Here is a 24539-nt window from a genome sequence, read left to right as displayed (position 1 = left end):
GCAATATAAATCCATGCGTCAATCTCAGTTCGGCTACTAAATGAAACATCCTACAGAGAAGTACCTGACTCTGCGGAAAATATTGTTCTAATCCTTTCTGACCTGCAACTGTTGCATTCTAGACAACTCAGAGGTGTGTAGCCTGTTTTAACAACTTAGTCAACAAGGCTGAGCAGTGGGTTGATGTATTAACTGAGGAGAAAAGATAAAAACAGCACAAGGATTAAAAATATCTGTTTAATTTTATCAGATTCTGTCATTGCTTTATTCATTAATTATTTTCAAGAACCAATACAAATTAATTGTATTATTTGCAGAAGTACACAGACAACAAAGAGAATGATCATAGATCCATACACCAACATGCTTTCTTTGAATTATTACTTCAGTGTAATATTATTCCCAACACCCTATATTTTTTAAAACCTAATATAGGAAACCTTGTAAAAGCAGGACAAGCGAGCCCTGAGAAGTCAACATTTATCAAGACTAGTCATAGAAGTTTCTTACTAAATTACAAAGACACGGACATGCAGACCGCAGTCTTTTGTTCAGTGCTCATGTCAGTCTTCAACAATTACACAAGAATATTGCAATGTCATGACTCTGATGTGTTTCTCTGCTGCAGAAATTCATACACCTATCAGAAATGTAACATCTTCAACAGGACGTACAACACACGCCAAAGCAGATGCACAAGGGTCCTAAAACAAACTGATGTTTGTTGAAAAATTGTAGAACAATTGTAATAAATAAGTGTACATAAATTTTCCAAAGCTGAATCCTCTCAGTAATAAACATAGTGGAGCTTCTGATAATGTACAGAGTCATCCACTTCTTTCCTTGGATATACTGCATTGGTAATGAGCACTAAGTCCACATAAAATGTTCCCAGGTTGGTACTAATGTAGTCTTCAAACACATTCCCATAGTTCAGATTAATTCAAGCCTATGTTTGATATTTGGTAGTTCAACCCTATATCACAGTGGCATAACAAATCAATCTAAAGGTTTGTGTAGACCATGCATGTGTGAAAATGGCTTTCCCACATTTTTAAAATGATAAGGCACATGTCAATAGTATAAAAAAAACTTCAAACAAACTTTTTTATATTGTTCGCCATAGTATTTTCATATCTTTTTTTCAAGTAATTTCCTATTCTCTGGATATTTGGCTTCATTGGTTGTTCTGTCATCTTCTATTTCTGAATGCTGGACGTAACTTGTTATAGCTGGAACATTTGTGTTGTTTTCTTTCTCTTTTTCCTGTTCCTTTTTCTCTTCATCCAATGTGCGATTTCCAAATGTTTCATATATTTTTCTAATATTCTCTGGTATCTCTTTCTTTAGTTCTCTACTTTTGAATCTCTTGGGCCCTCTTGCTGAAGATCCAACTTTATTGATGATGTTGTCCTCTGAAGCTCCTTGCATGTGTTTATCATATTGCTTTGTTTCTTTCTGCTGTAGATTATTAGAATTGCCATTTATACTTTCCTGAGAGGACGCCTTGAACTGACCTGTCTCCAGACCTGCAAATGCTAATCGTTTCTCAGGGGAGAGCATGTCAAGGGAGTGGGCTCGTTGGTCCAAACCAAGCCGTCTTCGCTCCATGTTTCGGATAGTTGCTGCCCTTTGAAGTTTGTCATGAATTTCAACACTTAATCGCCTTCGTGTTTCCCTAAATTCTGCTGTCACGTTTGCTTTCCATTCAGCCGCGTGAGCCTTAATTTCACCAACCTTCCGGCACAAAGAAATTATTATATGTTGTCACATAAAACAAAGAATTATTCAGTAACAAGGCAACAGTAACATGTACAAGAGCAACAGAGTGTTAAATAAAGCTTAGTTTACACATGAAATAGGAAAGGCGGTAGAAATTGCATGCATTCACGGCAGTGGCAGTTTCCATTGCTGTCATCACCATGTGGGTGCTTTTTGAAATTATAGGCGGGTTTGTTAAATCTGTGCGTTTTGAAAGTTTGAAAGACATTGGGACTTCTATACAAGCAGAAAGAAAGTCATTTGGAGTTTATTTTAGATAATGAATTGCCAAGCTATGTTAATCCAGTTGTACCAGGAACATTTTGTTTCCCTTTGATAAGGACTATTCAATTTCATCGTTACATAATGCAAAAGGGGATAAGTTGAATAAACATTACATTTAATGGTTGAGTTTACAGATTTAACCCATTTCTTGATATACCTACTCACTAATACATCCAATGGAGGTTTTCCTTTTGTGTTTTATCTTGTCTTTAAATTGTACCAAAGGAGCAAAATATTTAAATAGAAAAAGACTGCAATTATAGACCTTTAGATTTTATAAACTGAAAAACCATCTCTAATTCTGGAAGCAAAAAGTTTCAAGATTCTAAATATACCTTTGGGATTCATCACCAAATAACAGTATTGCAAGACAATTAAGGTATCCTATGGGAAATTCTTTGCAATTGGTTTCAAATCCCTAGGAAATAAATTGAGACATCCTGATTTCATTTCAGTCTAGAGAGCCCATTAGACTGAAAACCTTAATTATGCCTGTGTGAGCAGATCCTACAAATGAAAATGAATCATCTCGCCTAAAATTTTACACACCACATTTGCTCAAAACTAGAGCAATGCCAATGTGGGGTGACAATGTCACTTTTGATAATTAACTTATGAGTTTTTTCAAATTATGTCCTTATTAATAAGGGTTGCATCTTTGCTTATTGGCATACTCCTCAAGATAAACTTTATGGTTTAGTTGTAAAGCTATACAACATAGTTTTGATTTTGTGAGGTTTTGTTGGAATTAGGGAGGAACACTCATGATGGTAATGTAATAAACTTAAATACATGATACTTTGGAGGCTGAATTTATTACAATGATTTATATGAACCAAGGAAGCAGTGCTGATTGTGAGAAGAACTCTGGCTTTAAGTAAGACTATAAATATATAAATAAGACCATAAGGCATAGGAGCCAAAGCGGGCCATTTGAATCTGCTCACCATTCCATGAGATCATGGTTGATCTAATAATCTTCAACTCCATTTTCCTTTTCTCTATAACCTTTGATTCTTAGCCTTGAATATTCTTAATAATTCAGCCTTGACAGCCTTGTGCAGTAAAGATTTTCACAGATTCACTACTTTCTGAAGGAATAAAAAATCCTCCTCATCCCTGTCCTAAATGGGTGACTCCTTACTCCGAGATTATGTTGTATGGTATTAGACTTTCTCACAAGGGGAAACAACATCTCTGCACATTCATTCTGTCAATGTCCCCAAGACTCCTGGATGGTTCAATAATGTTTCATTCTTTTAAACTACATGCCAAACCTTCTCAACCTCTCCTCATAAGACAGTCTTTCCATGCCTGGATCAACCTAGTGAACCTACTCTGGACTGCCTGCAATTCTAGTATACCTTTCCTAAGATAGGATGACCAAATTTGTTTGTAATATTCTAGACACGGTCTGACTAGTGTGTTGTATGGTTTTAGTAAAACTTCTCTATCTTATATTCCATTCACTTTGAAATAAAGGTCAACATTTCCTTTACCTTCCCTTTAACAACTGAACTCGGATGCTAGTTTTTTGTGATTCATGGATGAACAAACTAAAATCCCTCTGTGCTGCAGTTATCTCTAGTATTTCTTCATTTTAATACTCAGTTCCTCCATTCTTTCTGCTGAATTGCATAATCTCAAATTTTCCCATTTTAAATTCCATCTGCCCATTTGTTGTCCACTCACTTAGCCTGTCTACATCCCACTGCAGACTCTTTGTTTTCACCTCACTCGCTTGCCTTTCAACATATAGGCCCTTAATTGGCCACAAGTGGGATGCCCACCCATCACCAAAAAGTGGCCTTGCCTTGGAGAGCAGTTGTGCAACAGAGGGTCAGCAGCTCTAGGGTCTTACCAGCACCATTGCAGAGGCAGTCACTGCTGGAACTTGCGTGGGGTCAAGTGGAAGATGTTCAACAATGAATGTAATGTGATGTAACATGAAGCTGGGTAACATTGTGGCCACAGATATCATCGTTGGAAGGACAAGAGATGAATGCAGTGAGATTTGCACTTTGGGTGGTGGCCTCTGATGGCCACAGGTAGTCATCAAGGAGACACCCACATTTGCCGAATTGTACCAGGCAACTGTAAGCTCCCCTGCAGTAGGAGAAGTCCCAGCAACAGCAGGAGAAGGGACTTTAAAGGGTCTCATAAGCTGATGTCTCTCTGACAATTTGCTAAATTGCAGTAGAGGCTAGTAGGTAGGTGCTGAAAATGGGCTGCTGCATATTACCCAACATTCATCCCTCTGGAAGGTGGGGGATGGTATTGTAGTTGTGGTGGTGGTGCATGAGGGAGGAGGGCATGGTATTGTGGTGGTGGAGGTTGGGGGTGGGGTGTACACAAAATTTTGACCCATGACTTTGGTGAAAAACTGTCCCAGTGCACCTTACCCACAGAACTGAAAGTTAAATGGAGTGATCATGCCAGAAGCTAAACAGTGAAAAAAGGTTTCAGTGGGGTGATGAACTGTAAATTTTCTTTGCAATGAGGATTTTACTACAGCTACACTTCTGGCATAAACTTCTGATCTATGCATTTCCATTCTTTTGCTATAAAACTTCCAGTTTCTTGTGATCGTTGCAAGTGTTTCTATTGTGCTGTATGAATTTGATGAGATCAGGTTCATGAAGGGACAAAATCATCACTAAGAGGGTATAGGATCAGTCCAATCAATATTCAAGTACCTGTATTTATACACTAAAACACTTCTCTCTGATTCAGTCAGAAGATAGTTTGCTGTCTCCACTTAACTGCAAAAGCAATGATTGTGCTGGGGTAACGTTAATGGCTGGGATAGCTTCACATTCAGTTGCAAAAGACTCAATGGAATCACATTTTTATGCAATAGGATCCTTCTAAATCACTAAGGGACATCTGCCAGACAAACCAGCACATATCTATATGAAGAAGTGACTGATGCCATGTTTACCAATGGAAACTAGAGTAGGCACAGATTATTTTACTGACAGGCTTTCTGACAGCCCAGATTGCGATAAATGGAATGCATATGTCAATGAATCTTCTAATCACCAACTTTAATGCATACCTGATCTGGAAGGAATACCAGTCCTTAAATATTCAAATGGTTTCTGCAAACTAATTTTCCAGTATTCAGGAATGTAACATTTGAGAGTACCCAAATTACTTGTAACCCTTGAAAGAATGGATTGTTGGGAGACCAGATCTACTACTTGCATCTGTCTCAATTCCCAGATAAAAACCCGGCACAGCTAAGTACAAGTACGATTCCATGCCACTATCCATTGTACTGTCGAACACACCTTAGGAATGCTAAAGTAATGATTCCGTTATTTGGGCTACTCAGGCAGGATGTTGCTTTCCACTTCAGCCAGGGTCTCCAAAATCATCACCATCTTGCATTATAATTTGCCATCCAACGAGGAGGGGGCATGTAGCAGCTCGATTAGAAGGCCAATGGGCCTGCAGGACCACAGAAAGAGGATGAGGCAGGGGAGGAGATCAACATGGAAGGAGTTGATGTACAGGTAGGGAGATTGGTGATGCAATCTGTGATCAAGAACTTCTTCCAGTAATGGATACAACTCCCTGAACCAATTGCTTTTGATATGAAAATCCACACATTGTCCCAACCAAGAACATGCCATATCAGTCCTTATTCCAAAGTTGAACTGCTGTTTTTAAGACGCCCACCCCCACCCCCACCTCCCTCATTGCGCAAACCCACACAAAGACTATTTATGTTCACTGTACTCACTTGGAAAAGAACTTCAAACTCTTCTGTGCAAGATATAACTGGAGATGAGTCCTACATTTTTTTCAGCAATAAAGTGCTAAAAAAAAAGTGCAAATATTATTCCTAAATCTGGCATGCTAGCTCAACGAGCGTTGAGCAACTCAACCTTTGGATTTGTTCCATGGGTGGATAAGAAAGGAGCAGGTGCCCAAAACTAAGTTCACTGATCTTGGCATTTCCCCGATGCAAGTGACTCTCTTGTGCATCTATTCCCAGGATCTGTACATTAACTCTGCAGCCTCCACCCAGGATCTGTAATTTAATTGGTAAGAGGTCTTTAGCTCTAAAAAAAGGGTTGGCAGGTTTCTAAGAGAAAATACAGCATCTTACCTCTTCCTTTGTTTTCTTGGATATCACACGTAGCCAATCTCCAATCATACTGAGGACAGCTGCAAAGTATGCCAGACCCACTAGAATCCAGAACCAGACTAATGGTTTATACCATTCCCGATAATGAATAGCTATGTTTCCACCTGAATAAACAGATGACGTAGAACTAAGTGGATGCATTTTATAAATTCAAAACTTCTAATTGCCTCTTGGCATTGAACAGTATATTTGGAAATGGAGAGCCTGTTGCTTGATTTCCAAAGATGATCTAATCTCATAGCAACTGCTAACCTCTATTACCCACTGTGATCATTCAGTAACAGTGAAACACTGACATGTTCAGCACTATCAGAAATATTTGTGATGTCCAACAATTTGTAAAGCATTTTCATAATTGTTAAAGTTAGCAAAAATACTCACCAATTTATCAAACACTCATTACATCAGCAGTTCTTATTAGCATTGGTTCACATACTTGGTTTAATTGAAACTGGTCTAAGTCAAACAAACTCAGAGCTGGAAACATTCAGCTAAAATTACTATTTCCAATTAGAAATCAATAGGAAAAAAAGAAGCTTTGTCACAATCAGCATATTTATCCAAATTTATTCCCATTTATGTGACCTCAAATATAGAACCAGTCATTGCTTTATCTGTCTGCTGCCTTGCTGCATTAATTGCGATAAAATAATTCACTGCCACATTTCATTTGTGCTAATTTTGTTGCACAACCTTGTCTTTCAATTATACATCACTTTATACACAGTAATACATTATACCATGAGTTTAATCTAACACTGGGCACTGCCATTAACAAGATATCAAAAATACATAAAAGAAACTAATAGAAAAACTTAGGACATTTTGATAAATAAAGAAACTGAGTCCTCAATTGTAAGTTGCTGCTCATCTCTGGTTTAATTTAGTTGTTATGTAAGATTGGAATTTACCATAAGTATTCATGATTTTGAAGTTAATTTCATTTCAGTTGATCTGATAGCCATAACAGAAAAATGAAAACTGCAGTTTGATTTATTGGATTAATTTAAATTTACACCCTAATTAAAAAGTTAAGAAAAAGATCCCTTCAATACCTGGTGGAATATACAAAACATAATTAGTTTTCAAGTCCTTATCGGTATATTTTTTCCAGGATACAAGTTACCATTTCTATCAAGGATTTATATGCCATATTGGAAACCTATTTTGATGAAAACAAAAATTAATGAATCTATTTATGCTGCTGGAAATGCAGTTTTTCATTCAATTCTCCCCATTTTGTCATTAGCTTAAGCCTGTTTAGTCTAATTAGGCTTCCCAGTTCTTCTATCTGACAGAGAAAGCTGGTGGTTGAACAATGTACACTCACAAAGGATAATGCAAAAGTAATACAAATGTAAAGCAAGGAGCGTAACGTTAATATATAAACAGTAAATAAAATAAATGAATTTGAAATAAACATTTCAATTTTCTCCATTAATTTCTAAATTTACTGAATTGCAACAGTCAACGTCACAATTTCTCCACAAATATTTGTAACATTGGGGATAGCCATTCAGCCTTCAAGCCTGATTCATGTCTGATCATTTCTCTTGGTACCTTGTTCATGCTTTCTTCTGATACCCTTCGATCCCTCGGAGCTATGTTTAATTCCTTCTTGAATACATTCAATGTTCTGGCCTTGACCTCTTTCTGTGGCAGAGAATTTAACAGAGTCACCACTCTCTGGGTGAAGAAGTTTCTCTTCATCTCAGTCCAAAGTGGCCTACCCCGTATCCTTCATTACATTCCCTACATCACCAGAATATCCTTCTTCGGATAAGGAGACCAAATCTGAACAGTGCTCCAGGTGTGGTCTCATCGACTCTCTATACAATTGTCGCAAGACATCCCTGCTCTTGCACTTAAATCCTGTCAATATGAAGGCTAAGATGAGAGTTATCTTCTTCACCACCTGCTGTACCTGCCTGCTTACCATCCACAGAGTTCTAGGGTACACTTGATCAGGTCCTGGGGACTAATCCAGTTTTACAATTTTACAATATCCAACACCACCTCCTCTGTAATATGGACATTTTTCAAGATGTCACCATCTATTTCCCCACATTCTATATCTTCCATGTCTTTCTCCACAGTAAACAGTGATGCAATCATTGATAAATGATACTCGTTTAATATCTCCCCCATCTCCTACAGTTCTCCACACAGACTGCCTTGCTAATCTTTGAGGGGCCCTATTATCTCCCTAGTTACCCTTTTGTCCTTAATGTATTTACAAAACCCCTTTGGATTCTCCTTAATCCTATTTGCCACAGCTATCTCATATCCCCTTTTCGCCCTCCTGATTTCCCTCTTAAGAATACTCCTACTACCTTTATACCCTAAGGATTCATTCGATCTCTCCTGTTTATACTTGACATATGCTTCCTTCTTTTTCTTGACCAAAACCTCAATTTTTCTACTCATCCAGCATTCCCTACACTTACCAATCTTTCCTTTCACCCTAACAGGAAGATACTGTCTCTGAACTTTCGTTATTTCATTTTTTAAGGCTTCCCATTTTCCAGCCGGCCCCTTACTTTAGATTAGATTCCCTACATTGTGGAAACAGGCCTTTGGCCCAACAAGTCCACACTGACCCTCCAAAGAGTAACCCACCCAGACCCATTTCCCTCTGACTGATACACCTTACACTATGGGCAATTTAGCACGGCCAATTTACCTGACCTGCACATCTTTGGACTGTGGGAGGAAACTAGAGCACCTAGAGGAAACCCACACAGACACGGGGAGAATGTGCAAACTCCACACAGAGTCACCCGAAGCTGGAATTGAACCTTGGACCCTGGTCCTGTGAGGCAGCGGTGCTAGCCACTGAGCCACTGTGCCGCCCCACTGTACCTGCGAACATCCATCCCCAATCAGCTTTTGAAAGTTCTTGTCTAATGCTGTCATAATTGGCCTTCTTCCAATTTAGAACTTTAACTTTTAGATCTGGTTTATCCTTTTCCATTACTATTTTAAAACTAATAGAATTGTGGTCTCTGGCCCCAAGGTGCTCACCCACTGACACCTCAGTCATCTTCTCTTCCTTATTTCCCAAGAGTAGTTCAAGTTTTGCACTTTCTCTAGTAGGTAAATCCACACTCTGATTCAGAAAATGTTCTTGTGCACACCTAACAAATTCCTCTCCATCTATACCCTTAACACAATGGCAGTCTCAGTTTGGAAAATTAAAATTCCATACCATAACCACTGTATTATTCTTAAAGATAATAAAGATCTCCTCACAAATTTGCTTCTCAATTTCCCGCTATCTACTGGGGGAGGGGGGGGGGGGGGAGAGGGTCTATAGTACAATCCCAACAATGTGGTCATCCCTTTCTTATTTCTCAGTTCCACCCAAATTACTTACCTGGATGTATTTCCAGGAATATTCTCCCTAAGTATGGCCGTAATATTTTTTCTTACCAAAAACCCACCACTCCCCTCTCTTTTGCCCCCTTTTCAATCCTTCCTGTAGCATTTTCATCCTGGAACATTAAGCTGCCAGTCCTGTCCATCCCTGAGCTACATCTTGGTAATTGCTATGATATCCCAGTCCCATGTTCCTAACCATGCTCTTGAGGTCATCTGCCTTCCCTGTTAGACCTCTTGCATTAAAATAAATGCAGTTTAACTTATCAGTCCTACCTCATTCTCTGCTTTGTTCCTGCCTGCCCTGACTGTTTGATTTGCTCCTTTTCCAAACTGTACCAGTCCTCACTATCTCCCTGGGTCCCAACCCCCCCACCTTAATAGCTTAAATCCTCCTGAGCAGTTCGAGCAAATCTCCCTGCCAGTGTATTAGTCCACTTCCAATTCCAGTACAATTCTTCCTTCTTGTACAGGTCACTTCTACCCCAGAAAATTTTTCAATGATCCAAAAATGTGAACTTTTCTCCCCTGCACCAGCTCTTCAGCCACACCTTCATCTCCTCTATCCACCTATTCCTATCTTCACCAGATTGTAGCATTGGGAATAATCCAGATATTATTACCTTCGAGGATCTCCTTTTAAAATTCCTGCCTAACTTTGTATTTCCCTTCAGAATCACATCCCTTTCCCTTCTTATGTCATTAGTTCCATTATGTACAATGACCTCCTGTCAGTCCCTCTCCTGTTTGAGAACATTCTTCACCATCTCCGAGATACCTTTGATCCAGGAACCAGGGAGTCAACACACCATTTTAATTTCTCACTGCCAGCCGCAGAAACATCTATCTGTGCCTCTGACTAGAGAGTCTCCTGTCACAATCGATCGCTTGGAACCTGATCTACTCTTTCTTACATTAGAGCCAGTCTTGGTACCAGACACTTAGCTGTTCGTTTTACATTCCCTTGAGAGTCCATCACCCCCTACATTTTTCAAAACAGCATACTTGTCTGAGATGGGGATAGCAACAGGCGACTCCTGTACAACCCGTCGGCCTCTCCTATCTTTCCTGGAGGTAATCCATCTACCTGACTGTAATTGTGGTTTTTCTCCCTTCATATAACTGCCATTCATCACACTCCCAGCTCCTATAAATTCCTTATTGCTTCAAACTGCCACTCCAATCAATCCATGCAATCAGATAGGATTTGCAACCAGAAACACTTTCTGTAGACATAATCATCAGTAACATGGAAACCCTCCCTAACTTCCCACGTCTGACAGGAAGAGTACAGCACTCTACTAAAGGCCATCTTTGCTCCTTCACAATCTATAGACCCAGAAAATATTACTGTCTTACTGTTTTAAAAACACTGCTCCAGGCTAACTTTCTACCTATGTTCTTTAGTTTAAAAATTTAATCAAGAGACAGATCTCAGTGAAATATATAATCGAAAAAGAACCCACTCTACTCAACTGTAGATTTACAGCAAGCTTACACTTAAAAACCAGGCACTTAACTGCTCCTGTGCTGTGAGCTCTCCCACACAGGCTCCTCCAAGGTCAGCTGTGAATTTTGCTGTTTGTTAATTTTTCTTAGATGCATTCTGATGTCCAGAGAACTCAAGCAAGAATATCGATAGTCACAGGTGAGGTGCCAGAAGATTGGAGGTTGGCTAACATGGTGCCACTGTTTAAGATGACATCAAGATTGGAGGTGTAGTGGACAGCGAAGGTTTCCCCAGAGTACAATGGGATTATGATCAGGTGGGCCAATGGGTCAAGGAGTGGCAGATGGAGTTTAATTTAGATATATGTGAGTTGGTGCATTTTGGAAAGGCAAATCAGGGCAGGACTTATACATTTAATGATAAGGTTCTTGTGAGTACTGCTGAACAAAGAGATCTTGGAGTGCAGGTTCATAGCTCCTTGTAAATGGAGTCACACGTAGATAGGATAGTGAAGGTGGTGTTTGGTATGCTTTCCTTTATTGGTTAGAGCATTGAGTTGGGAGGTTATGCTGCAGATGTACAGGACATTAGTTAGGCCAAATTTGGAATATCATGAACAAGTTTGATCTCCTTCCTATCAGAAGCATGTTGTGAAACCATGAAGGGCTCAGAAAAGATCTACAAAGATGTTGCCAGGATTGGAGAGTTCAAGTTATAGGGAGAGGCTGAATAGGTTGGGGCTGTTTGCCCTGGAATGTCAAAGCTGAGGGTTTATAGCGATTTATAAAATCTGAGGGTCATGGACAGGGTAAATAGACAGAATCTTTTCCCTAGTGTGGGGGAGTCCAGAACTAGAGGGCATAGTTTAGGGTGAGAGGGGATAATTTTGAAAAGGACCTAAGGGGTAACATTTTCACGCAGAGGATGGTACATGTATGGAATGAGCTGCCAGAGGAAGGGGTGGAGGCTGGTACAATTACAACATTAAAAGGCATCTGGATGGGTATATGAATAGGAAGGGTTGGAGGGATATTGGGCTGGGTGCTGGCAGGTGGGACTAGATTGGTTTGGGATATCTGGTCGGCATGGACGAGTTGAACCGAAGGGTCTGTTTCCGTACAGTACATCCCTATGACTCAATGACACTATGACTACTGTACAAAAGCACTCAGGATTCATTGCACCTCCCCTTTCCTTTGCTGAAACTGTACTTTGCCCAGGTCTGCTTTTGTTTTTGGCTATTGTGTATCCCCCTTTCCTTGAATACGGTCAGTGAAGGTGGGGTAACATTGTTCAGTGAGGGAGGGGGAGCACTGTTGGTGGGGGAGAGGAAACATGTCAGTGAAGGAGGGATAGAATTGTTAGTGAGGGAAGGGTAACATTATCAGTGAAGGTGTGGTAACATTGTCAAGGAGGGAAAGGGAACATTGTCAGTGAGGGAGGGGCGACATTGTTGGTGAAAAAAGGGTAACAATGTCAAGGGAGGAGTGTAAACATTGTCAGTAGGAATTAAAGGTTTATCAAGGTCTGGAGTGAGGATTGTCAAGAGGGGATGAGGATTGTTCGGAGGGAGTAAGGATTGTCAGGAGCAGATGAAGATTGTCAGGAGGGGATGAGAATTGTCCAGGAGTGAGTGTGAATATTGTCAGTAGGGCATAAGGATTATCAGGGTCTGGAGTAAGGATTGTCTGGAGGGAGGGAGGATTGCCTAGAGGGAGTGAGGATTGTCAGAAAAGAGTGAGGATTTTTGGGTTGGGTGAGTATTGTCAGCATTGCCCTGTTGCTGAAGGCTTTGACACTCCAGCTGATTTACTGTGAACTGTGCTCTTGGGAAAATCTCTATGTAAATTTGCTTGTACACCAGGGTTGGTATGGGGCAAACAACCCAAGAATCCATGGATCTGGCTATCTGATCCCAGTGATATAACGAATCATGCAGCAATTCTGGCAAGGTAAAACAAGCAAATGGATGATAAAATAAGTATTGCACTTGAGTGAGAGTTTGCCATAGGCCCACACATATCAGTGACTTATGATGAACTTTGTCATTTCCCATATAGAAAAATTCATTGTTGGGGTGGAGGGGGGGGGGGGGGGGGTGGGGGGTATTGTGGCTCAGTGGTGGTGTCCCTGGACTAAGAGGCCTGAATTCAAGGCTCATCTGCTTCAGAGTTGTGTAATAACATCTCTAAACAGGTCGATTAGAAAGATTCAAGTCATAATCTTCAGCCTTATGCTGATCATTTTGTGTGGCAAGCATAACAACTTCGACAAAACGAAACAGTGCCTCATGCTTTCTGGCTGCACGTTGTATGTTGAGCCCTGAAGTGCAAACTACAGAGCAATAATTTCTCATAAAAACATGAAGTTCATAATGCATCAGTATTAATACAGTTGTTCCAAAAAACTGAGGTTTGTACACATCCCGGAATGCAATGCATATCGGAAACATTTTTTAAAAATTAAGTGTAAGATCTCACTTTGTTTATTTTCATCACAAATAATTAACACCTTTCTAAACTGTGAAATAATTGATATACAAGTAATATAATTAGACATTGTAGTTTCTAAAATTTATGTGACAGGCTGTTTAAATTGCCAGGGTCACTCAGACAGTCACTAATGCAATGCTCTGCCTGCCAAGGATCAATTCAGAATGTCATTATTCTGTAATCACGGTCTTATATGCTTCCTAACATTGCAATCTCTCAGATAGCTCAGGCTTGGCCTCAAATTTACATTCATCCTTTATTCAACAAATTGCAATCTGATTCTGATCCTGGCATATGATTGGAATGGAGCTAATAATAGACTGAAATAGCTATGTACTCTGATGATGCAATTAAGTCTTTCTTTCTTCTGATCCAAGAAATCCTCCCCGCCATGGTTTACAGGGCCATCGATCACGTTTGTTCTATTTCAGACATTTCTGCTGTCACATCTTCATCCCTCTCCCAAAACTATGATGGAGTTCTCCTTATTCTTGTCATGAAAAGCACCATCCTCTAAGTTTAACAAATCATTCTCAGCCATTTCCTCCACTTCTAGTATCATATGGACTATGATGTATATCTTCACTAGCCTCCCTCGCAGCATTCCAATGGGGACATTCCAAGGTCCTGGTCCAGTTCTTAGTCATCCACAATACCTACCTCTTCCTATGATGTCTCTCCATTCAAGCTCAGGAACACAAGCTCCTTCCTTCTCAGCATCCAAGTCCCCAAACACTTGTGTCAGATGAAACAGTTATTTACTTGTTTTTCTTTAAATGTAGTCAATTACATTTGCTGCTCAGGAGGGAGATCAAATGCAAGCTCAGCAGTTGTCTCTTTTAACACAGCTCTGTTCAGTCCACAAGCTTGACCCTGAGTTTCCAAGTCAAAAAGTGTAGCGCTGGTAAAGAACAACAGGTCAGGCAGCATCTGAGGAGCAGAAGAATTGACATTTCGGGCATAAGCCCTTCACCAGGAATGTTTTTCAATCTTGTTAATTTTAATTATCCCCTTTACACCTCCTCTGACCTTTCTGTCCTTGGTGTTATTCACTGTTTCAATAAAGCACAACACAACCTCAAGAAACAGCACTCTATTCTTCCATGGGTATTTTTCAACCTTCTGAGCTTAACATTGAGTTCAACAATTTTAGATTTTAACCATTATTCACATTTTATTTCTATTTATTTCTTGGTCTGGTTTTATCAGTTATTTCTCTCATTTTTCCTTCACTTTACTTTCAGATGGCAGCAATTGCTTGATCCTGGCATTCACGTCTCCTGGAGACAAATATGTTGTTTCTTTACTTTTCTTGTCACAACTCCATTTTTTTTCTGGCACAATGTAATCTTTCGTCATTTAATCTTTTCTGCCCTCCAATCATATCATAGACTTCCCCTTTTGTTCTTTTTGAGTTTTCCATCTACCTCCTTTTCACTTGCTCACACCTTGTACTTTTCCCAGTTCTAAAGTAAGGTCACGGAGCTGAAATGTGGAAAAGTCTTCTAGTTCCAGAGGCAATAGGTCTAGAGGCAGGAAATCAACATATTTTAGATAGGGTAGTTCTTTGTTGTCTTCCCACATTCACTGGAACTAAATTTGGGTGAGAATGGCCAAACTCAATTTTCCCACCCTAATGCTAATTGAGATCTTTACTGGTCTATGAATGACCTATTAAAGGTTTATTCTAACCTGAGCTCCAGGCAGATAAGAAAGAATCAGTCCATTTGACTGATAAACCAATGCAACAGACTCAATTGGAGGAATGCCCTCAATCTGCAATAATTTGTGCATGGTTGACTTGCTAAGCATAAAGGTGCTGAGGGTCCCCTCCTAGTGATTACCATGAAAATTCCAATAATATTCCCATGTTCTACGGTTGCAGCTTCCATCCTTAGAGTCTATGGGGTGCTGCACTGACAGCCATAGCCTCCTTCATGACATTGCCAAGTGTGAGAACTGCCAGCCTGTGATTGGTTGGCAGCTCTTGGCAGGTAGGATTTCTTCTTTTGGGGTCTTAATACTTGTCAAAAGCTGGAAGATCCAATGAGTTTTACAGCCAAATTGAGTGTCTGCTTCACCCCATTAAGCTCTACTGCTTTCTGTCCATTAACTTTATCTCTCTATTCACAGAGTTAAAAATCACACAACACCAGGTTATAATCCACCAGGTTTATTTGGAAGCATAAGCTTTCAGAGTGCTGCTCCTTTGTCAGGTGGTTGCATAAAGGAGCAGTGCTCTAAAAGCTAGTGCTTCCAAATAAACCTGGTGGACTATAACCTGGTGTTGTGGGATTTTTAACTTTGCACACCCCAATCTAACACCGGCATCTCCAAATCATGTCTATTCACAAAAGCTACCTGATCTGTTGAGTAGATTCAACATTTTCTACTTTTACTTCAGATTTCCAGCATCAGAAACATTTTGTGTTCAAATAATTACTGGGTTGATTATCAAACAAGTGAAGTAAATACATAAACTAAAAGAATTTACTAAAGTCATAAATTTGTACCTGAAATGATCTTAGGCCAATACATTGTTTACCTGCTACATAGTCACCAAATCCTACAGTTGTTAAGGAGATAACAACAAAATAGATGGAGTCCAGAGTTGTCCAACCTTCAATGTGCTTGAAAATAATTGCTGGGATAGTCACAAAAACAAGGCATCCCGCTAGAATGAAAAGGATTGTGGAAATCACCCGGATTTTTGTTTGGCTTACTTGCTTTTTCTGAAAAGAAGAAATAAGCGATGAATATTTTGTTTGATTAAAATTAATGTAACTGAGTAGTTATTATTGCAGTCATAAATGATATTGGGAAATGAAACACTTTTCCTTCTCAAGTGCGTGAAGCCTCTGAGTATTGATTTCAGGTGAAAGCACAGATAGGGATCAAATGCTACAATGCAAGAAAGCTTGTCAGATAGTCATCAGAGAGAGGCAAACAATGTTTGAACTGGATTTAAAATCATGTAATAAGAATTTCTACATAATTTTCCTGCACGCCTGGTAAACCTCCAACAGATCATCAGTGGGAGCCCTGGAGAAACTGTATTTAATGTTTCCAGCAATTTGTGCCATTTCTCCAGGGGTTCTGCTCATCACCCTGCAGATAGAACTTGTGGGAATTCCAAGCATATATTTCCAAGGTCTAAAAACTACTGCACACAATTGGAGGAAATAAAAAATTTAAAACAGAATGTTAAATTCATCCTTTGTTTTTTGGATTCGTGGAGTCAAAACCTGAATTAGGTTTTGAAATAATAAAATCACTTTTGATGTGGTTTCTGATAACACTCGCAGTGCCTATTGCTATATTTACCTAAAATTGTAAAAGAACCATCTGAAGTTGAATTGATCTGCAATTCTGCTTTGAAAAACAGCATGTTGATGCATGTCAAAGTACAATGCCATAAAACGGTAGGTTTTGGATTTTTCTTTCCAATTGACCATATGGTGAATTTCTATCCTTAGCCGTGCTATCCCAGAGGCTATCAGCATGAGGTGTAAAGGAAAAGCAAGACATTCCCACACAGGCTGGAAGAAAACCAAACTGGAAAGGAAACAAGGGCATTCTTGCAGACTTCCCAGTACTGTACTTAAGTACAATACTGTTTGGTTAACTGTCATCTCTGTCAGATGTTGCATAAGGAATGAACAATCAAATTAAAAACAAAACATAGAAGCAATCAGGTCAAATCTGAATTAATTAACCCAATTCAGATCACATTGCTAGCTCGGACTATTTGAAGAAGTGGAAGGCAGTGGGTTCAGTAGTGTTTTCAAAACTGGTAGCAATAACTTGTAAGACCACATCTGGAGAATTCAGTCCCAATCAGCCTGCCAGAAGAATGAATACATCTTATCAGATTGCACAACAAGGCTGTTCTCAGGTTAAAAGAAAGCAGCACTGAAAAATACACGAGTTCAACAAATTCATAGCTCAATGGAACCATGTAATTAATTCCCTCCAAGATTTATTATTTTACATTGGCCAAGATTTGGCACCTTTCCTATAGCCTCAGCTGAATGTAACCCAATTTTCAACTGGCATGAGTTCCAATGAAACCATTTAATGGCTAAATTCTCAGAGCAACTCAGGGATCCCTTTTGATCTTTCTTTGCAGATGGGAGGTTTGGGGGTAAAACCATACCAAAGATTTACCATGAGCCCCACCCTTTGGAAACTGGTGAAGCCAAAAATCAGGCAACCTACCCCATATCTGTCTGGTCCATGATTGGATTTTTGAGCCCAGGTCTGTCTACATTTTCTTTAGATCTGTTGCCTCCTAATATAATTCCTAAAAAGACATGATAGTCTTTATCATAAACTTCTCCATAATAACTACAGTTTTACAAATGAGTGACACAGCACAGGAGGCTTAATTTTGATTTAACTGGTATGTACTGTTAAGGTGCTATATGACGTTCCATCTAGCTTATTGACGTGATAAATGTAATCCAGTTGGTCAGGCGATCTCTTTATCTGAAAAGGGGTGTATCACACTTGTCAATGTTTCCTCCAAAGCGAGAATGTTGTTTAATGATTTGACAGAATTAAATAATTATATGTTAAAGAAAAAGCATTCTGCACATTTAGCTAAATAATGTAGAGGACCGTGGTGCCAATGTCCCTCATTTAGCCACATTCTGCCTGAAAGTCTAATTCTTTAAATAGACTAGATCGCCACATACTTATAACAAAAGATCACTTTTATTAATTTTCTTCCCTTTTTAGGTGTTAATGTGTGCCATGTTGCCATGGGAATAAATTGCAGGGAGATTTTGTTTTGTTTTGAGTTCTACCTCATTTATCATGGTAAGTGGAGGTTAACTTGTGAGCAGCTGTTTTTGAGACAGGTAAAGAGAGAATTTGCCAGGGGCTGTAAAGCAGCTGGAAGCAGATCTTTCAGAAGTCAATTGTATTTTCTAGTTTGGAATAGGTTTTCTTTTAGGCTAAAAGATTTCATTAGTTCTGGGTGTGGTACTTGTTTTAAATCTACATTAAATATATGCCCCACAATTAACTTTTTTTTTACTTCATATGTCAAATGAAGCAGTGTAGATGCAATATTGGTGATTCCAGTGCCTGAAGAATAACAACATAACTTTTTGCTTAAGTCTTTTCAAATTAGAAAATTGTTCATAAAGTCTTTGAGTACCTTTATATTTCTCAATCCATGGGAATTTTCTACAAAATCTGGAACACCATCATTATTTGGTATAGCTGAATAACATTAAGTATGGGACTGTGAGAATAGGACAATGGACACTTGGGAACTTGAATTCAGTTTTTTTTTAATGGCCAGAACCAGTAACAATGAAGATGTTGAATTGTTATAAACTTCCAAGCAGTTTACTAATGCCTTTTATAGAATTGGCATGTCATTACCTCCTCTGGTTCAGACATTATTCCAGTCTACCATCAATAAGGTTGTCTCATCAATAAGGCTCTCTAAAGTGCCCCAGCAAGTCTTCCAGTTTTATCAAAATCTTTATGCAGTAGTTCAAGAGAGGGGCCTCCTCAGGTCAGTAAAAGGCTTAGTGACATCCACTTCTCAAAAATAATTTAAATATATAAAACATTGAAGTGTAGCTCCCAGTAGTTTGATATTGTATTCTTGATTCTTTAGTTATAGTTAGCTTTTCTACTGCTTTGATTTCTATAGTTATTTTTGCTGTCTGTGCAAATGTGGACAAAGTCAGAAGTCATGTGACACCAGGTTACAGGTCAACAGATTTATTTGAAGTCAGAAGCTTTTGGAGCGCAAACCCTTCATCATCTGATGAAGGAGCTATGCTCTGAAAGCTTGTGATTTCAAATAACCTGTTGACTATAACTTAGTATCGTGTGACTTCAAACTGTGTCCACCCCGGTCCAACACCGGCAACTCAGCATCATGTTCACATGCGAATCATTCTTTCATCATGCACCAACAGACGTGTGACCTATTCATTTTTTCTGATAAAGGGAAGTCTATGTTTCAATAATAGAGTAAAATGTGTGAACATTTTAATCAGAAATGATGTAAACTTCGTTAAATATATAATCAACTTTGACTTTGTTGATGTGTTTAGCATATTAACGACTTCCAGGGATGAATAGTTTACACACTGTAGAGTTCATGGAGCATAAAATAATATAACAAAATATTGAACATCTGTCAACTTACTCTGAATACTTTCTCCACTCTTGCAATGCTTTTACCAAAGATTGTGCCCAATTGATCCCCAATCCCTGCTAACAGAAATCCGAAGAGAGGAATTCCAAATAAAGCATATAAGATGCAGAATATTTTCCCTCCTTCAGTACTGGGTGCAATATTCCCATAACCTATCAAAATAAATAGAAACATATTTTTGGGATATAACAATAAAGACATAAAGATCTCTTGCTACTTAATGAACTAGGAACTAAATCGATAAATCAATAAGTTTGGAGACAGACAAAAATGAAGTATTGAAGTGGCAACGGGAGTTGAATCAGTGAGCTATCAAACTATACAATTAAACTAATCTATCTTTTATTTCCAGGTATCTTAGTCCTTATTTGGGAGCCAAAGAAAACATTTTTCAGTAATTATATAGTTAGTTCAGTCCTAAATATAGATTAGTTCAGTGCCTTGCAGCAGCACAAGAAATGCAAATAATATATTATATAAGCATTCACAATTCTAGAGATCTATTTAGAAATCGTAGCAATCCAAAATTGATGTTCGATTTCTCTGCTTAGGTTCTGAAGCGTTGATACCTTATTTTGAAATCTGAATGTCCTGTATACCTCACAGAAATGTTCAACTATTAAAATCAGTGATGTCCCAGAGAAACAGTTCAGAGGTGATGGATTGAAATATGGTGTCAATAAACCTATTTTTGTTCTGCAGTTTTTAGTTTACCTGAATATTAGGGGAAAAATGAGGAGGAGAAATTAATGACTCTAGTATTAACTCTATTTGTTATTATTTGTGCATACTTTGTTTATAGTACTTGAAGCCTGCACGTGTTATGCCATTATAGACAACACATTGATACAGTATGCTAATTGGACCTAATCTACATGCACAAAGTAACTGTGTTCCAATAATTATCAAGACGAGGCAATTGAACTTTGAATGAAGATATTACCTCATAATGAAACAATACAGCACAGGCATATTGACAAGATATCCTAACCTAGTCCCATTTGTTAGCACTTGGCCCAAATCCCTCTAAACCCTTTCTATTCATAAACCCATCCAGATGCCTTTTAAATGCTGTAATTGTACCAGCCTCCACCACATCCTCTGGCAGCTCATTTTATACACATACCACCCTCTGTGTGAAAAGGTTGCCCCTTAGGTCTCTTTTATATCTTTCCCCTCTCACCCTAAACCCATGCCCTCTAGTTCTGGACCCTCCCACCCCAGGGAAAAGACCTGCCAACTTTTATAATCAATACCCTGTTTGATGGATGCATACCATATGCCTTCTTTACCATCTTATCTACTAGTGTTGTAACTTTCAGAGAGCTTTGGAATTGGACTCCAAGATCCCTCTGCATATCAATGCTACTAAAGGATTCTGCCATCGACTGTACACTCTCCTCCTACATTTGACCTCCCAAAATGCATCACCTCACACTTGTCCAGGTTAAATTCCATTTGTCATTTCTCTGCCCAACTTCCTAACTGATCTTTAACCCTGCTGCATCCTTTAATATCCTTTCTCACTATCTATAATTCCACCAACCTTTGTGTCATCTGCAAACTTACTAATCAGCTCACCAAATCACTTATACATAAAGAACAGAGCTTCCATCACTAATCCCTGCAGACACCACTAGTTACAGTTCTCCCATCAGAAAAATAATCCTCCACAACCACCCTCTGTCTAATGTGGCCAAGTCAATTTTGTATTCAACTCACCATGGATTCCACACGATTTGACCTTCTGCACCAGTCGATCATGAGGGACTTTATCACAAATAGTGTTATGATATTGTTTATGAATAATCACTAGATTTGATTTGAAAATTAAAATTTGCTTTATTATAAAATCAATTTTCTTTTGTAGCACCACCAAGTTTGAATGGTCTATCCTGTTCTTCGTTCCTTAAAACTGTTCAGTTTAGCACAGGTGAGACTAGAGGGCTGCTGGCCAACTGGATTGACTGATTGCCAACTGGATTGGCTGATTGCTCACTAGGACAAAACCCCCTCCTCCCCAGATGGGGAAGGAGAAGGCCTGCCTCCAGCCAATGAATAGTAAGGAATAAGAAATGAATAAGCATGCTCTTTGATTTTATTTTCTTTGTCAATAGCTAAATTAATTATTGTTGAATTCGAGGATCATTGTTTAAGGTTATTTTAGAGGTAAAATACATTTGACAAAAATGATAAAGAATATTTAGTGACCGTGTATAGAGAGATGGAATTTGGCACATATGGAAATTTGTAGCATGTTTAATATCCAGAAAATGAGAAATGTGGTGTTCTCCCAGCAAGACTCAAAATGATCTCACTGTAGATGACTGCAATATTAATTTTTTTCAGCAGTGTGTAATGTAGCCGTATTTTGTAACATTGTATCTTTGGTAAGGAGTTCTGAAATCCCATTCTTTGTACAGAAATAAGTGGAGTGTGCTTAATTTTCCAAATGTTCTCAAAATTCTAATCAAAAAAGAACTACATTGCAAGTGGGAATTTGCATTTATACCAAAAATCCATCAGAATCTGAGAAAAAGAGGTTAATCGCTTGGCTGAAGCTCCTTCATCAGTACCAGTGCTAATAAAGATTTTACGCTTAAAGGACAGGTTTTTTTGGACATCAGGGTTTTCTGTCCAGTCACCAAAACGATCAGCAGCCATTTTTGATGATTTTGGACATCATCAGCCTTTCTCATTTTCTGGATATTAAACATGCTACAAATTTCCATATGTGCCAAATTCCATCTCTCTATACACGGTCACTAAATATTCTTTATCATTTTTGTCAAATGTATTTTACCTCTAAAATAACCTTAAACAATGATCCTCGAATTCAACAATAATTAATTTAGCTATTGACAAAGAAAATAAAATCAAAGAGCATGCTTATTCATTTCTTATTCCTTACTATTCTCATTTGATAATAGCTACAGCAAAGCATGGAAGCTTTAGTTGATGCTCATTGAATAAAAGATGAATTTGTATATAATGCCACAAAAGCATATTCAAAAACATGTGCATGATTTATATTTCATATTGGACCTTTAAAAGAATGAAAGATAGATTCACATCATGATTGCACGTTCTTTACAATATTAACTCACATACGCTGTTTACAACCCAAAACCTTCATCTGACCGGTAATATGGGACTGAATTTTATACAGAGGTGTTGGGTCCATTACTCTAGTTTAAAAAATGGATTGTGCCTGCCTCCGTGTGGCCAGGTTGCCTTAAGCCGGTGTAACAGATGTCAGATCTTACTTGTCAGGGCAAGAATTCTGCTCAACCGCAGAGGAGATCTTGCTCATGAAAATAACCAGACAATTAGATGGCCAACAGCTTTGAAGTCCCTGAAACACCACCAGGAGTGCTGGTCATTGGTGGAATTGCAAAATGTATCCAACAACAATCATCGATGGAGCTGGATGAAAATGTAAGTTGGGGCTGTCAGTCAGGGCCAATCTGGTAGACCGTGATAAGGGGTGTGGAGGATTGGTAAGGGATGATTAAACATTTGAGTTGCCTGCATATTGTGGGTGTGTGAGAGACTCCCCTTTGGGCTAAAGGTGCATGAACAGTCTGGACACCAGCCTCCCACCTCTAGCCTACAAAAAAAATTAGTATAGAGACTTCCTGCTTCTCCTGGTAAAATACCAGGGACAGTGACAATGGAAAGAGACCTTAAAGTGGACAGTATCTCATGTGCCACTGGTAAAACATGAGAAAAGGTGGATAGGTAATTGACAGGGTGCTGTCACTATTGTAACTGATTTTGCAGCCTCTCTTCCTACCAGCTCCTTTGGGGATATTCATAAAATTCCACCAGCATATCTCCTTGGAATCAGCAGTCCAGAATAGTGCAGTATTCTCCAAATATATTAGATTCCCTACCATGTGGAAACAGGCTTTTTAGCCCAACTAGTCCACACTGACCCTCCGAAGAGTAACCCACCCAGACCCATTCCCCCTAACTAATGCACCTAACTCTACGGGCAATTTAACGTGACCAATTCACCTAACCTGCACATCTTTGGACTGTGGGAGGAAACTGGAGCACCCAGAGGAAACCCATGCAGACAGGGGGAGAATGTGCAAACTCCACACAGTCAGTCACCTGAGGCTGGAATTTAACCCGGGTCCCTGGTACTGTGAGGCAGCAGTGCCATCATGCTGCCCCATATGCAACTTTTATTTTTATAGTGCCTCTAAAACAACAAACATCTCAAAAGTTTTTATGGAAAAGAAACAGTCAACAAACGATGAAAAACAATTGAAGGCATAATTGGTGATCGGTTTCCCAAAGCTTTCTCAAGTAAGAAAAGTTAGAAAGATTGAGTAAAAATGTTCTAGACTGAAGGAAACATTGTTAATTTAGCAAATCAATATTTGCAATAAATACTTATTCTCAAAAGGATCCATTTTACACTCTGTTGTCATTTAATCAAAAGATATTGCAATGAAGCACAAGTGTCACCCAACTGCTTGTTCTGTGGTTCTACGGAGTCCATGGACCATGTATATATGGGCTGTGGGTGCTTGCACACCCTTTGTGATTTTCTGAAAAACCTTCTTCTCTGTTTTTGGTTGTACTTCAGTCCCACGCTCCTGATCTTCGGACACCCGGTACGGAAGGGAGAGGGCAGGTCTGATGACCTCCTCGTGGGTCTGCTCCTGGGCCTGGCCAAACTGGCCATAAACAGGTCCAGGCAGCGGGCCGTGGAGGGGGTCATTAGGGCCGACTGTCTGCCCCTCTTCCGCGGTTACATTAGAGCCCGGGTGTCTCTGGAGAAGGAACATGCGGTATCCACCAACACCCTTGAGCTGTTCA

At 39.1% G+C, this 24539-nt stretch overlaps 1 protein-coding gene across 2 annotated transcripts in view; it reads right to left on the bottom strand.

Annotated features, from left to right (window-relative positions):
* Positions 1-232: 232 nt before the first annotated feature.
* Positions 233-24539, bottom strand: part of LOC140476197 (potassium channel subfamily K member 10-like) — a 43500-nt gene continuing 19193 nt past the window's right edge. The window contains exons 4-8 of one of the 2 annotated variants that reach the window (XM_072568411.1): positions 19698-19858; positions 16068-16254; positions 7763-7855; positions 6164-6306; positions 233-1737 (exon numbers count right to left, since the gene is read on the bottom strand). In XM_072568411.1, the coding sequence (XP_072424512.1) occupies positions 1132-1737; positions 6164-6306; positions 7763-7855; positions 16068-16254; positions 19698-19858 (1190 nt within the window). In that variant the 3' untranslated portion in view covers positions 233-1131. The remainder of the gene's footprint in view (positions 1738-6163; positions 6307-7762; positions 7856-16067; positions 16255-19697; positions 19859-24539) is intronic. The other variant, XM_072568412.1, reaches the window with a different exon arrangement.

This window comes from Chiloscyllium punctatum, chromosome 4 (assembly GCF_047496795.1).
Source record: "Chiloscyllium punctatum isolate Juve2018m chromosome 4, sChiPun1.3, whole genome shotgun sequence".
Taxonomy (NCBI): Eukaryota; Metazoa; Chordata; class Chondrichthyes; order Orectolobiformes; family Hemiscylliidae; genus Chiloscyllium; species Chiloscyllium punctatum.
This window is presented reverse-complemented; position numbering and strand designations above follow the sequence as displayed.